Here is a 15637-nt window from a genome sequence, read left to right on the forward strand (position 1 = left end):
GAAGGTCCAGTCGGGTTGGATTGCCAGAAGACCCGGGAACGGCTGTTGTTCATTCAGTGACACCTCAGAAACGGTTCTTCAGGACCGAAGCAGTCAGTGCTGGTGGGAAATTCGTTAGGCACGGTGAGTCAGAAATGATGCTTTGCTGCTGTCATCGCCCTGCTCAAGGCCCAAAGTCATCCACATTTACACAATATGTTTCATATTGAAAAGGGTGAGCGGTAACCTGCTAAACAAAAGGGAAAAACTAAAAGCCTCTTTTTAGGCACAAAGTGTTAAGAAATTCTAATTGGTGAGTCATTTGCCAGGTGACACAGTCGAGCACAGAGGCGGGTGGGAAGTGAGTTCGGAGGCTGGAAATTGTGAGAAAGCGACTGGGAAGTGCAGTGCTGGTAGTACAGGTCAGTTAAGAAGCTGGTCCGTCCAACAGTGGATTGCTTTGAAATAGAGGTGGGTGGGAGAGCAGCCTTCAGGACTACAATCAGTATGGCTCAGGGCAAAGATCCCCCTGGACCTTAACTGTTGTAGGTTTTAATGGATGTTCGTTTGAGAATCCATGTCTGTGCGAACAATGGTACTTGCTGTTTATAAAAGTATATCGTCAATAACGCAGTACACAGATATATGTGTGAAATACATTGGGCTGCTGTGTGTCTGCAGTTTTTCAGCTCAGAAGGTCATGAGTTCAAATCCAATGGTGTAAAGAGAGTGATTTCACTGTTGACCTTTGAGCAAGACCCTCATACCTGATTGCTCTGGCTCACCCTGCATCTCCTCTACCTACCCCCCCCCCCCCCCCCCCCCCCCCCCGCCCCCCAAAAAAACACAATGCATGTTCCTTTGTGCCTACTAAGTAAATGAAATGTAATTCTGTATCTGGAAGGGCAAATGGGTCTGGATATGCCCTTTATACACATAAAATATGTCTCTACGGTATAGATAAAATTTATATACATACTTATAGGGATAGTAAATGCGCATTTGTAATATACCCCTTGCTTTACTCATATTGGCAGCTTTAGCACTCACAAGCATTTGTTTAAACATTATCTTTTCAGCGGGTAGTTTTGTTTTGTTTTTGTTTGTTTAAAGTATATAAACAGTTTGATCTCTTTGAGGTTATATTGTGAGCATTTTGGGACGAGCAATTTGTCGCATAATACAAATAAAATTACCCAGTCCTTCTTGTGTGTGAAAATTTGGATTGCTTGAATGCCGAGCTTCTTTTATCCTAATAATAGAAGCTAAATAGCATTTGGTGCGGAAGCAACTGATAAATAGGTATAGATGCTATGAATTAATGCTATGAATCATGAGGAATTGAAGCCACCTCTATAACGTACCTTGCTGGTCTAGCTGCATTTCAGTATGTCACGTGCGGTCAGGGATGCAGTGAGAAGAGGAATGCTCACGGACTCTGCTTTTTAAAATTTCGCACTCGAGCACCTTTGTTAGCCCCCTAAGTGTTGATTAACGCTGCTTATTGGAAGCATTCCCACTCGCACCGGCTGGGCAGGAGGAATAACAAACGCTGAATGCCGATTAGCTGACCTGCTGTTAATGCCGTTGCCATGGAAAACGATGCTCCAATGTCGTCTGTGCTGTTGATGAGTTTTGCTTTTTGCTTTTCTTGTAATGTCACGGGTTTGAGTGTCACGATCTAAGTGCTTTGTTTGGGATTGTGAAATGTGACCGTGGAGCACGGGGACGTGCTGGGGAAGATGATTTCAGGTAGGGTTAGGGTGGGGGAGCCTCGCGACTCAGCTGAATGTATTGAGATCCATCCATCCATTTTCCAAACCGCTTATCCTACTGGGTTCGCGGGGGGTCCGGAGCCTATCCCGGAAGCAATAGGCACGAGGCAGGGAACAACCCAGGATGGGGGGCCAGCCCATCACAGGGCACACTCACACACCATTCACTCACACATGCACACCTTCGGGCAATTTAGCAAGTCCAATTAGCCTCAGCATGTTTTTGGACTGTGGGGGGAAACCGGAGTACCCGGAGGAAACCCCACGATGACATGGGGAGAACATGCAAACTCCACACACATGTGACCCAGGCGAAGACTCAAACCTGGATCCCAGAGGTGTGAGGCAACAGTGCTAACCAGTGCTAACCACTGCACCACCATGCCGCCCCCTGTATTGAGATCGTAATGCAAATTTACCCCACATGTTAAGGAGAGACTGAGAGCAATGGCCCATCTCATGTGGCTTTATAATTGGCCCGTTTAAGGTAGAGAGGACGACGTGCATTTAGTTGGCCTCCCTGAATAAACCCGCTCCATCCTGTCCACCAATTACATTGTCCCGTTGATCTTTTTCCTGTCACCTTGAGGCATTCCTTTCACAATAGGCATGTCATTCCTTAATCGCTGCTTACCTCTTTAAGTGACCCCAGTACTTCCTAAAAAAGCCCAATTTTTTATAAAATAAAATCATTAAATTATTTAGCTAACTGGGGGCGGCATGGTGGTGCAGTGGTTAACACTGTTGCCTCACACCGGGACCCGGGTTTGAGTCTCCGCCTGGGTCACATGTGTGCGGAGTTTGCATGTTCTCCCCATGTCGTCGTGGGGTTTCCTCCGGGTACTCCGGTTTCCCACCACAGTCCAAAAACATGCTGAGGCTAATTGGAGGTGCTAAATTGCCCGTAGGTGTGCATGTGAGAGTGCATGGTGTGTGAGTGTGCCCTGCGATGGGCTGGCCCTCCATCCTGGGTTGTTCCCTGCCTCGTGCCCATTGCTTCCGGGATAGGCTCCGGACCCCCCCGCAACCTAGTAGGATAAGCGGTTTGGAAAATGGATGGATATTCAGCTAACTGATTTAAATAATGTTTTTTTTTCTTATTCTAACTCACTCCTCCATTCTGTCTGTCATTTTCTCACTTTTTTTTAAATAAATCAATAAATCACAGCCCCAGTACTCAGACGTTAATCCATCCTTGAGGTCCTGTAATGATGGCCAGACATCATTTTGAATACCTGCTTGTTTGTGGATGCAGTGCTTTCAGATGAGGGCGGTTTGACCTGGTTTGCAGAGACGCCCTGTACGCCTGGGCTCATGGCCCTCCTTTGCCCTGTGATTAAATTCGCGTGTGAAGACGGTCTTATCCCTGCATACCCGATAAGGATTTGCACCCTGTTTGTTATGTATATCCTTAAGAGCTGCACCCTCTGCAGGTTTTCCCCTTGAAGTGCGTTAGGGTGTAAACTCAGGCGAAGGAGGCATCCTCCTGTACGTGGGCGCGAAGTACAACCTGCCTCGCTCACGTTTCGTTTCTCCTGCTGGTGTCCCAGCTCTCAACGGGGCCTGTGAAATGTAAATATTTGCTGTCACTCTGATGTCGTTCCAGATTTCTCTCTACCACAACTGCATACTTAAGAATTCCTTCTAGAAGCATAATAAATAAATAAGCAAAAAGCGATTGTCCAAAATAAAGACTGGAGCTATACGTGGTTGACTCAAAGAAAAGATAGAAGCATGCTGGTGATTTGGTTAACATGGTGGATATATGACTGAGATGGCTTGATATCTCATCCAGGTATTGTGTCTTTGCTGTGTGGGATCAGCTCCTGACAACCATGACCAGGATATATGGTTGGAAGATGGATGGATGGATGGATGGATGGATGGATGGATGATGGATGGATGGATGGATGGATGGAGCAAAACCATTCTTCTATGAGAAATTCCACTGTTTGGTGCTTCTTTGATGCCAGTTGGCAATTCTGTCTGAGGTTCTGCCTCCTGGCAATTTTTTCCCCAGACATCACCTTCTTACCACGGTCATCAGAGATGTTCTTTGAGCATCAATCACTCAGGCCCCCAATTCAAAGTCACTAAGATCTCATCTTCTACTGTAGTAATGGCCATAATGACAGAAATTTGGGCCAACCAGGGTTTGTAATACATCATGGGATATTAATACTGTAACTCTACTGCCAGTTCTTTATGGAAGAACCAAATGCTTTAAGTCCCTCATCTGCCCAAGTGTCACTTTTGCTTTGTTGGCTACTGTCCTCCCAGGCAGAAGAAGGTGAATGTTTGTAGCTTGAAGGACAACGTAGACCTGCATTCGCACTTGACGCTTCCTATAGCGCCCTGTGATTTGTCCCAGCTCTCTGAGGACCAATCGGGGGGGGGGGGGGGGGGGGGGGGGCTTAGCAGATGACCAGTCACTGACATCCCGCACTGGCAGCACCTGATATCCAGCTGTAGGTTCCCGTTCACCCGCAGAATGGATACAGAGGCATTATATTAAATCCCAGTTGAGTCTCGATTATTCTTTCTGAAAATCCTTTCTGATCTTGTGGAGTTTTCGCTCTCTCTCTTTCTGTTTTTCCCCCCTTTTCCTTTGTTGTTCTTTTGTGTTTTTAACACGCTTGGTTTTCATCTCTCTTTATTCCCCTTTTGTGCCTGGTTATTTCTTATGCATCCATCTCGGAGTAACCGAAGTCCCGAAGCGAATATACGGCACAATGGGAGCGTGTCTATTTTGCGACGCAGTGCGTTTGACAGGGACAACAGCGATTATGACTGGCACCGTCATTGTTCGGATCTTATCATTTTCACAACAATAACATTATTCACAGGAGCTTTCCTTATGAAGGCTCAGCATATTCATCTTTATTTTCCAAGCCCTGACGATGTATTTTGTAGATTTTTTTTTTGATCTGATGAAAAGGAGAAAAAGGCATTTCTTAGTTTTCTTTTGAAATCGGGACTGTTTAAAGTGTCTGTGTTTTTCTTGACATTGGAAGCCGTATCGGTATTTAAAGACCTCCCCCCTTGCTACTAAGTATGTCTTGTTTGGTTTAACTTGTCTTTATTCAGTTTATTTGCTTTGTTTCACCCCCCACCCAGAAATTACAACACTGCTGTTTTTTTTTTTTTATTGTGATTTTTCATTCAGATTACATTGTTTCCCTGAAACTGGGGTAAATCAAGTCCGTGTGTCAAGTGGCTGCGTCCTTCATCCCTGTCTCAGATCAGAAATGCCTTCCCAAGTTTGGAAAAAAAAACCTCGATATTAAATCGCCATAAATTATATTCTTCTTCTGCTTTGGGGCATTTTCTGAGATCAGGAAGAAAACAAAACCTTTACAGGGGGCTCGACGAATGCAGGAGATTAATTTAATGACCCAGAGTTTGGGTGATGTACTGTACACCGTTTACCTTGTGTCCTGCAGTGCAGTTCTGTAGGCTTACCTCTACAACCCAGCCACTTATCAAAGGCATTATAGTGCTTTGGTGGTGGGAAACAGTGCTCCATTTAACCGCAGTCTTATCTTTCTCTTGCAGTTCAGTGGAGGAGCCGTTTCGCTGGAATACACAAGGTACCAGCGCTTATATTCCCCTTATTTATTTGTGTATGTTTGTATTATTTATTTTGTCTGTCTGTCTGTCTGTCTGTCTGTCTGTCTTTGTTTACATATAAACCTGGAAGAGCCCTGATTGTTTCATTGGAATCCCAGCACACTGTCACATATGAAGCACTGATTCATTGGTGCATTACATGATACACAGAGGTGTCAGATGCTGTGTCAGAGGCTCCCAAAATGCATTGCACTGATAAGTATGTAAATAAGTGGTGGCCAGATTGTGTGTCTCTCGCTGGGACAGAGTTTATTTGGCGCTCTTTCCGTCACTGCCCGGTGCTTTGTTGTGTAGAGCAGCAGAGCTGAAAAGTCCCGCCCTCCCGCCCTGACGACGGTGGGATGTCTGATTGGCCAGCTTATCAAGTTTGACAGGACAGCTGTAGCGTGACGTCACAGTTCCTGTAATGGTGTCGCTATGGCAACAGCACCTGCACACACGGGGGTAGATGGTCGGTGAGAGGGGAGGGAAAACGTCGTGTTGTGAAAGTCTTGTTTCACCACAGAATTAATTTTTTTTGTAAAGGTAAGTGTGGCCAGTGTGTAGTTCTTTTAGTTAGGACTCTGTGCCTCTGATCGGAAGGTCACTAGTTCAAATCCCATGGCCATAAAACTCATTTCACTCTTGGCCTTTGAGCAAGGCCCTTAACCCAGTTGCTCCAGTTACTGGCTGATCCTCACTTGTATTTTACTTTGCATAGAAACGGCAGCTAAATAAATAAATGAATTAAAGATGTAATAAATGGCATCGGAGGTTCAAACGTAAAGAGGAATACTGTGTTTACAGCATCCCTCCATAGTGGTATAAAACAAAACACTGACATAATCCTGATCATTTCCTTGTTTATAGCCACGTTAAGAACAGACCATCCTCCACGTCATAAATAATGCATGTATCTAAGAAAGTGTTCTTGTTAATAATTTAATAGATATTTAACAAAGCTAACATTTACCGGACATATTTGCTGCTATAAAACACACTGAACCTGTAGCTTTGAAATTCCAGAACCGTTTTCTGTGATTGATGCAGCATTAACACCTTTTCAGGTTTGCAGATCCACCCATTTGGTATCTGTCATCGCTCCGCCTATCAGAGGTGGTTCTGGGTTCGCGTCCCTGGGGCTGAAGATGTCAGAGCTTAACTGACTTGTGTTCCCCTCAGTGCCCAAGAGCAGTTAATCCTATTTAAAGCTCTGTTTTTTTTTTGTTTTTTTTTAAACGCTCGGCTGCTTTGGCGTCCTTAGCACACGCAAGGCCCAGAAGCGGCCCAGACCCCCGCTGACCTCCATAGCAGGGCCCGCAGAGATGGAAGTCCTGCCTTTCCATGGGCCACGTCCCACAGGGTGGTGTGACACTAACCACCCGCTGTGTTCCCTTTGCTGGCTTCGCAGAGGAGAAAGACATCGAGGAGGAGCTGACGACAGGATTGGAGCTCGTGGACTCCTGCATCAGGTCCCTTCAGGAGTCTGGGATCCTCGACCCACCGGAATATTCCACAACTGACAGTAAGGGACCTCCTGTTGTTGTTGCTTTTTTTACTGTTCCGAGGGCAATTTTTAATAGGGATCTGAAATAAATAAACTTGCTTAATACACAGAATGTTTATTGAACCAAATAATGAAGAGACAGGAATAAGAAAAAAGGTATGGAACAAAAATTTGACTTCTCGTTAGGAGGAAGTGTGATACTGTGACATTCGTGACTTTCACAGTAAGAAAACCCAATGATCGTGGCTTTCATTTTGAGACACCATTGCTGCTAATGACGTTCAGAAAGTTGGTATTCTCTGCCAGGTCATGTGTTCTGTGACCATTCAGATTTTAACAATGGGTTTTTTTTAGTGGAAATATCGCCCTTGACAGAGAGACAGCTTCTCTCTTTATGGTCAGTCTTCTCCCCGACGGTCCTCACAAAGGGAGATATCCGCAGTGGTTCATTTAGCGTCCTTCTCCCCATTACTGTCGTGCCTCATAACCGAATGGGTCAGGTCATCCCCTGGGAACACGGGGGGCAAATGATCCGGACGTGATTTTGTGCTCTCCCAGCCTGAAAGGATGAGATTGACCTAGCTGAAAATGATCAAGAGCAGGCTGGGGACCCTTGACAAGCCTCTGACAAATTTAAGGCTTCTTAAAGAGAACACGTCTTTCAGACATCTTTTTTTTTAGTTTTTGGATACGTTTCACACTAACGGATATGGGAAGGAATTATCACTTGATTGCTTGTGTGGTCTCCATGGAGATCGGCGCCTCTAAATGACTAGCAGAGGACCTTTAACATGATCAGTGCCCCCCCCCAAGTTACTTGAGTTCTTAGGGGCCACCTGCTATTTCTTTCAAAGGGAAAAAAATGTCAACAGGGGCAGGGGACTTATTAGCACAGACCCCTGGGCTTCAGCTGGGGAAACCCTGAGCATTATGGCGTCATAGGGCCCCCTGAAGACCAGACTAAAAATCCTGAAAAACATAATGAGGTATTATCTGTTTAAATCTTTACATAGGGCAAGTGGGTATAGAAAATGGATGGATGGATGGATGGATGGATGGATGATATAATTTGGAATGCAGCAGTGAGTCTATAAAGTGATGACAGGATCTTGGGAACAGCTCTAGCTGCGCTGACCCAGGACGATCCCATTATATGTCCTACCAGGAGGCTTTGTTCATAAAAGTGCTGCTTTTGAACCTGCCCTCAAGTCTCTAAGACCTTCTAGGCATAAGATGATCACAGTGGGCCAGATTCTTCCTCTCAGTAACAGTATTATTATTATTATTAAATTTACCTAACTTATGCTCCGATTTTACCTTTTCTGGCTCATCCCATATATAGAATAGAATATAATTGAAATAAATTGTCATTGCACATCTACAACAAAACTTGGTAAACTATTCATTGGTCATTTTACACATAATTTATGGGCATGGAATGGGTATTTTTTATATGCTGCGATTTTTGCTGCCTGTTGGAACATAGGAATATGTCATGCCGTTAACTTATGCTGTTATATGTTATGCAAATGTGGTATATAGCCATGCTCCTCACTGAGAGATGTGATCTAGAGATGGTTGGATGAATAGATGAATGACTTTATGTATGTATTAGAAGTTAAATCCTACATTGGATTTCAAGGGGAGGTATTATGTGGAGGGGCGGCATGGTGGTGCAGTGGTTAGCACTGTTGCCTCCCACCTCTGGGACCCAGGTTCGAATCTCCGCCTGTGTGTGGAGTTTGCATGTTCTCCCCATGTTGTCGTGGGGTTTTCTCCAGGTACTCCGGTTTCCCCCCACAGTCCAAAGACATGCTGAGGCTAATTGGAGTTATTAAATTTCCCGTAGGTGTGCATGTGTGAGTGAATGGTGTGTGAGTGTGCCCTGCGATGGACTGGCCCCCCATCCTGGGTTGTTCCCTGTCTTGTGCCCATTGCTTCCGGGATAGGTTCTGGTCCCCCCGCAACTCAATAGGATAAGCGGTTTGGAAAATGGATGGATGTATGGAAGGTATTATGCGGAAAGAAAAAGTGGGACGTATGTGGAAAATGAGCTGAATTGTCACATGACTGTCACATTATAAGTTCTTGATTATCGTACTGATGTGATTAAAGGGTAGGCCTGTGACATTGGCAACCAGTTCGGTAAGCTGGTTCAGTAGGTCTCAACAGTGCCATAATAAAATAGATGATGTATGCAGTGAAACATCTCCCTGATTAGCACTTGAGATTCTGACCAGAGCATTGCAGCAATAGAAGCAGAAAGCCCTCCGTATTCCAGGTGTGAGGATCTGAACTTTGGGCTGGTTGAAACAGGATTTCCTATTGGGAGTGCAGAATAGTGCAAAATCCCCCCGAAACTCGCTCGCCTTGGACGTGGAGTGGATTTTATTATTCATGGGAATTTTGTTTTTAACCCCGGCACAGGTATTAAGTCCCACGCTTACCAGCTGCTGACATGGTCATATGCAAATTGTGACAGCGCCTTAACGCTGTGACCTCGCGTCCGGACGTTTCATGAAAAAGTTTAGAGGTTTAGGTCAATGCACATGCCAGCTAAAATAAATAGTGAGGTATGGAGAGAGGCAAGGTAGTAAAACATTAATATTTAAGCTAATTTTTAAATCCCTGTTTGAAAAAAAATGCTCTGATTATCATGCTATGAATATTAAATTCAATATTAAATGGAATGTTCATAGTAAAATTGGCATTTTTTGCCGTAAAGAAATACTTTACGGGATAGTGTGCTCACTCTGTGGGCAGCAGTGTGGCCTCGCACCTCCGGGTTGTGAGTTCGAATCTTGCCTTCACTCTTCGTTCTCCTGTTGTTGGGAAGTTAAGTCCCTTGCAGTGAGGCCCTTGCTCTGCCCCGTCTTTCCTCTGATAGGCTCTAGGCATCCCTGTAGCTGGCTGGAAGATGCTCCTTCCGAAAAGCAATCATTTGAAAAATAAAACATTTCTACAATTTATAAGTGTCAGGTGAGAAAAAAAAAGCCTTTGATTTAAAGAATCCAGGTTGCCTGCAATTGGGTGAGGATTCCCATCCTTGTGGCCAGTAGCTATGGAAGTTGTATAATGGGATAGAGGAAATCCACGCAGTGTGACCGAGAGAGGGTAATGTGGTTCAGCAGTTTCTGCATTGTGACCGCACTTTGGAAAGGAGGTCACACAAGTTTAGTTTTTGCCACCCTGATGGATTGATGCTGGCCGTCAAAGACCATCACGTTTGTTTGAATACCTCTCCTGTGTCCCCATTAAAAGGAATATAGCTGCCAAATATATCTGCCCCCCCCCACATGATGTGGGTCCAGTGTCCTGTTTTTGGCTCTTAAACGATGGTCAGTCTGGGGTGTGGAAACAAACCAGCATGGTCATGACATAACCAAGCAGGTCACGGAGGTGGGGGGGACTCATTTAACAACCTTCTGGGTCAGTCTGAATGCATGGAGGGTTCTCGTAGTCAGGTGACCCATTTCATAGTTGGGTTCTAACTGTCAGATGACCCGATTCATAATGGGTTCTCGTGGTCAGGTGACCCACTTCATGCAGGGTTCTTACTGTCAGGTGACCCACTTCTCAGAGCATTCTCACGGTCAGGTGACCCACTTCACGGAGGGTTCGCGCAGTCAGGGGACCTGCTACACGGCGGGTTCTCACAGTTAGGTGACCTGCTTCATGGAGGGTTTTTGCAGTCAGGTGACCTGCTTCACAAAGGGTTCTCACGGTCAGGTGACCTGCTTCACGGAGGGATTTTGCAGTCAAGTGACCTGCTTCACGGAGGGTTCTGTGAGTTCTGCCACAGTTTAATAAGTAGTGAGAGTGAGAAGAAATACTGCATCCCATGGGAGAGATGGGCACTGGGTGAGTAGCTGCTCTGCCGTTTCACCTTGTGCTTCAGCCGTTCCTGCATGGTCTGCCCCGAGGGTACTTTGTCACATCGATCGCGGCCGGTGTAAGGCTCCTTCCATCAGGACCTGCCTCGTTCCAACAGCCCACCTCATGTGTGCTGGAGCGCCTCCCGGTGGTGTTGAATTATGCATGCCGCTTTTGCCTTGCTGCTGTCGGCATCACCGCCTACTCCGAATTGCCTCCGATGCAGGACCCGGCCTCCTGTCCCAGGGCGCACTGCAGCTCGATGCCAATCCGGAAGGTTCCTTCCAGTACTCCACCGGCTTCCATAGCAACCAGACCCTGGCCCTGGGTGAGGCGGCAGCCCCCCAGCTCCCAACACGCGCTGGCCAAGTTGGGGGAGCAGTACACAGCTACAACCAGGTAGGCACCCCCCCGTTCGTTAATCAGGAGAGAGCCAGTGAAAGAGGTAATATAGTAAACATGTCTACTCATCGTTTCATCGGTGGGATTGGTGTTTTTCCTCTGTGACTCAGGTGTGACTGCTGGATTAGACAGAAGTCCACTCTCTGTACTATGGGGAACTCACAGATACTTGTATAAAATCACAGACACACACACAGATACACACAGGTAAAAAATGACAGACACTCACACAGATAGATACATACGGGCGTAAAATCACAGTCGCACACACAGATTCACGTGGGTGTAAAATCACAGACACACACACAGATACACGTGGGTGTAAAATCATAGACACACACATCGATACACATGGGCGTAAAATCACAGACACACAAACAGATACACACAGGTAAAAAATGACAGACACTCACACAGATAGATACATACGGGCGTAAAATCACAGACACACACATAGATACACATGGGCGTAAAATCACAGACACACACACAGATACACGTGGGCGTAAAATCACAGACACACACACAGATACACGTGGGTGTAAAATCACAGACACACACACAGATACACGTGGGCGTAAAATCATAGACACACACACAGATACACGTGGGCGTAAAATCACAGACACACAGACAGATTCACGTGGGCGTCATGTGGAGGCTGGGCAGTGACAGTGACATCGGCGTCTGCCCCCCAGGTCACGTCCAACCGGGCGGCCCAGTTTGCCGCCGGCGAAGCCGCACAGTCACGGGACTCCTTTGCGCTGAGCCATGGCGGCGCCTTCCACCTGGCAGACACACAGGCCACCCCCGGGGCCTACTACTCCTGCTCCACGCTGCCGGCGCAGCGTGTCAGCTCCCCCCTGTCCGTGCAGGCTGTGGGCTCCCCCAGCAAGCTGCAGCGGCTGGCGTCTGCTGGCGGGGAGCCAGGTTACGCTACCACCCAGCGTGTGTCCTCACCCAAACCGTCGCCTGCCAGGCTGGCCAAATCCTACAGCACAAGCTCACCACCCGGGGTGGCCGCTGCCGCCACTTCCTCCGGACATGCCGCCTCGCCGCTTCGTGTGGCCTCTCCGCCCAACGCCGCCAGCTCCTCCCCCATACACCAGCTCGGCTACGCCACGCTGTCGCCCACCAAGCGCTTAGCTCACGGCCCTGATCAGTACAAGGTCTCCCATGACCTGTACGCCACTGCCACCCTACAAAGACCTGGCAGCCTTGCAGGTAAGCACCTCCGCCAGTCGGTTGCTCTGTGGTAAGCACCTCCCCCAAGTTGTCATTCTGGGATTAGCACGTCCCCAAAGTGGCGATTCTGGGATTCGCACTTCCCCCAAGTGGTCATTCCGGGATTATCACCTCCCCCATGTGGTCATTTGACGATTAGCACCTTGCCCAAGTGGTCATTCTGGGATTAGCACCTCCCCCCAAGTGGTTGGTCTGGGGTAGTCCCTCCAATGAATATTTTTGTGGTAAGCACCCCCTGAAGCAGTCATTCTAAGGTATCCAAGCGCCCCCCCCCCCCCACCCCAAACAGTCTTTCTGCAGTAACCGTCCCTCCCCGACCAAGCAGTCATTCCGTACTAAGCGCCCTGACCCACAACCCGCCAAGCAGGAGTTCTGCACTCTCTGCAAATAGTCTGGAAGTAGCATTGTTTTGTGGGTGTGTAAGTGTAAGGCATTTTAGGATTAAGACTGGCTGTTACATGTGGGATGCTGGGTACCAGTGGGTTAAATGTCAGGCCTTGGATCTGTGTTTGCATGTGTGGGTTTCATCGTCAGTCCAAAACCATTCAGGACGAATGGCCATCAGCATCCTGTCAAGGGTGTTCCTTGTGTCCTGTACTTATGGGACAGACCCCCCCAGTTTAGCAGGACCCTGTACTGGACAAGCTGGACAAATGTGTGTCTGTGGTCGTGCCAGCCCCACCCCCCTTTTCATTTGTGGGCTCTAGTTTTCTCTGAAAATATTCTACTTATCATTGCACCCAGGACTCGTTCTCCTCAATAAACATGCTGTGTCCTTGAGATTTAAAAAAAAGACAATGATACATTCGGTTGCATTTCAGAATTTTTGTGTCTTGCCTTTGTTCGTTCTTTCAGAACAAACTACAGAAGTGAACGGCAGCAAGCTTTCATCTGAATTAAGCTAAAACCCCATGGGTTATTAGGTAAACGGTCCTGTTTTCACTTAGACAGGGCCAGTTTGGTCGCCTCGATGTATAGGAACAAGTTACTGAAGGACCTCTGCACTTTCGATACTTTCATATTTTCTATTATGTAAATTGGCAGGGGAGGTGTTATTCTTTACTGCCGGCTTTATTGGCGAGACCCCTGGCCTTTAGTGCGGCGCTTTGATAGAAGAGCTGATCCGCTTCAACGACGCTCAGAAAAACATCAAAGACGCGTTCAGCCAGGGACAGCTGGTGAGCCCACCTAGAATGCATCGGCACACTGCTTTAATCAGGCCGGCACGTGCTGGCCAATCGCATGCCTCGTTTTTCCCGCCTTTTTATCCCTAATGCAGGCAATCCACTTTGAAATATCTAGCTCGTAAAACATATTAGTTTTTCTGAAAGGAGAAAGAAGAAAAAGCAGTAAAGTTGTAACACTCTGGAGACTATCCGCATTTATCTTCCCAGGAATGGCTGATAGTTCCAGCTGCCTTTCCAGATGAGTTCCCTATTCCGTTTAGGCCACTGAGTATCCTCCAGCATCCTAGCAGTTCATTATCCATAAGCCCGGAAAATTGATATTCCGCCGATGCATGCGGCTGTATTGATTCCCTCCCGTATTACCTGTCACTGGGCGACGTCTGATGCCACATCAGCGAAGGAGTGGGAGGAGTACAGAGCAAACACTCAGACGGCAGTCATTGCCTGTGGGAAACATTGATGGGCAGGGGTGGATGTGCAGTTCCTGTTGCCCCACTCAAAAAGTCATTTGCAGTTAGAAGATCGTAGCTACTTAGCAGGTTAGCTTAACATTCTGCTTCATCATCTTCTAAATGAGCTACATGTCTTATAATATTTAGTGTAGTGACTGGTGCGGCTAACAGGGGGCCCCACAAACACAAATGCATGGTTCAATTGGCAGTAAAAACCTGCCACTGCTGACTGGTCACTGCGCCCCTTTTCAGCCCCGGTACATTATCTGACCTCTGCTAACCCAAGTGAATCCGGCATGGTCCTCAGTCCATCGTGGCAATTCAACCTTTGGGGGCTGAAAAGATAAAGGCAGAGCACTGATCACTCTTGAACCCGAGGCCAAATGCCACTATAGGGCTCAGATTAAAGGAGGGGCATGTGTGCGGATTTCTACATCATCACTATTCTCACTGTGGACTTATTTCTTTTTCCTTCTCCTGCCTTCGATGATGTACGGTTCCTGGGCTCTCTCGGAAAAGGCTGATGTGCATCATTAAACCCCAAGGACTTTTACTTAGGAGGGAGGAGCTAGAGGGACTTGTGATGGCAGCCACTGTCAGAGTCATTCACTTCAGTCTCCTGAGTACCATTTGTATTGGGCTTGGGCGTATTGCGCTCAACGATGTAGCCCACTGTCATTTTATGGGAGCACTGCCAAGGTTCCCAGACCTTCCTCGATGCCCCAGGCCAGTCTTGCAGCGCGTTTGCCAGTGAGATAGCCATACCTTATGTTCCAGGTTTGGTCTACAATTTCAGATTCATGATCAATATTTATTTGAAAAGAGTTTATTTAACGGACGTTTTTATTCAAAGCGATGTGCAGTTGAGAAAGCTTGGTCAGCCAGTCCCTGGAGTAACTGGGATTAAGGGCCTCGCTCAAGAAACCAATGGTGACATCACTCTATCAACCACAAGAATTGAACCGGCGACCTTCCGATCACGGACACAGCGTCCTTATCCACCAGATCCCCAGAGTGCAGGCAATAGCTCGAGACATGAACGTATCATGTTGCTATAAGGTGATGGACCAATGAGAACGATTCTGTGAGCTCATTTGAGACTCAAGCCATTAATAATTGGCATTAGGGTCTGATATGGTGTCAACTGAAGGTCAGAAAGATATGCAGAGTGTATGATAGCAAGATCAGGTGATGGTATTCCTGTATTTCCATTGGTCATCTCCCTTAAAAAAATCATCTGTGGGTTTTTACTGATGTGGAGGATTTAGCATTTAGTAGTTGTGAATAATCATAAATGAGACCGCTGACCAATTGTTGAGTGAAGTTGATGAACGTTGAATTTGTTTTCTCTATATTAGTGGTGTCCGTAAAGGAGTGTGTTGCTGTATTTAAGAGGGCATTGATTCAGGTACATTTTTCTTTGTGAATAAATAATGCCGAAGATGACCGCACGACCTTAATTTGCTTTCACGTTAGCGAGCCAGGGTCACAGTGCATGAGCTACTTCATTTGGAAAAAGATGACTAGCATAGCGCTTAGTCTATTAGATGAAAGTTGATTGAAGTTAAGCTTATCATCAGAGAGAGTTAAGTACAGGCTGTAGAAGGC

The 15637-nt window shown here is 46.7% G+C and overlaps 1 protein-coding gene across 4 annotated transcripts in view; it reads left to right on the plus strand.

Moving 5' to 3' along the window:
• Positions 1–15637, plus strand: part of LOC125708726 (catenin delta-2-like) — a 260750-nt gene that overhangs the window by 109588 nt on the left and 135525 nt on the right. For all 4 annotated transcript variants that reach the window (XM_048976476.1, XM_048976477.1, XM_048976479.1 and 1 more), the window contains exons 4-7: positions 5310–5344; positions 6775–6888; positions 10970–11142; positions 11844–12369. In XM_048976476.1, the coding sequence (XP_048832433.1) occupies positions 5310–5344; positions 6775–6888; positions 10970–11142; positions 11844–12369 (848 nt within the window). The remainder of the gene's footprint in view (positions 1–5309; positions 5345–6774; positions 6889–10969; positions 11143–11843; positions 12370–15637) is intronic.

Source organism: Brienomyrus brachyistius, chromosome 15, assembly GCF_023856365.1.
Source record: "Brienomyrus brachyistius isolate T26 chromosome 15, BBRACH_0.4, whole genome shotgun sequence".
NCBI lineage: Eukaryota > Metazoa > Chordata > Actinopteri > Osteoglossiformes > Mormyridae > Brienomyrus > Brienomyrus brachyistius.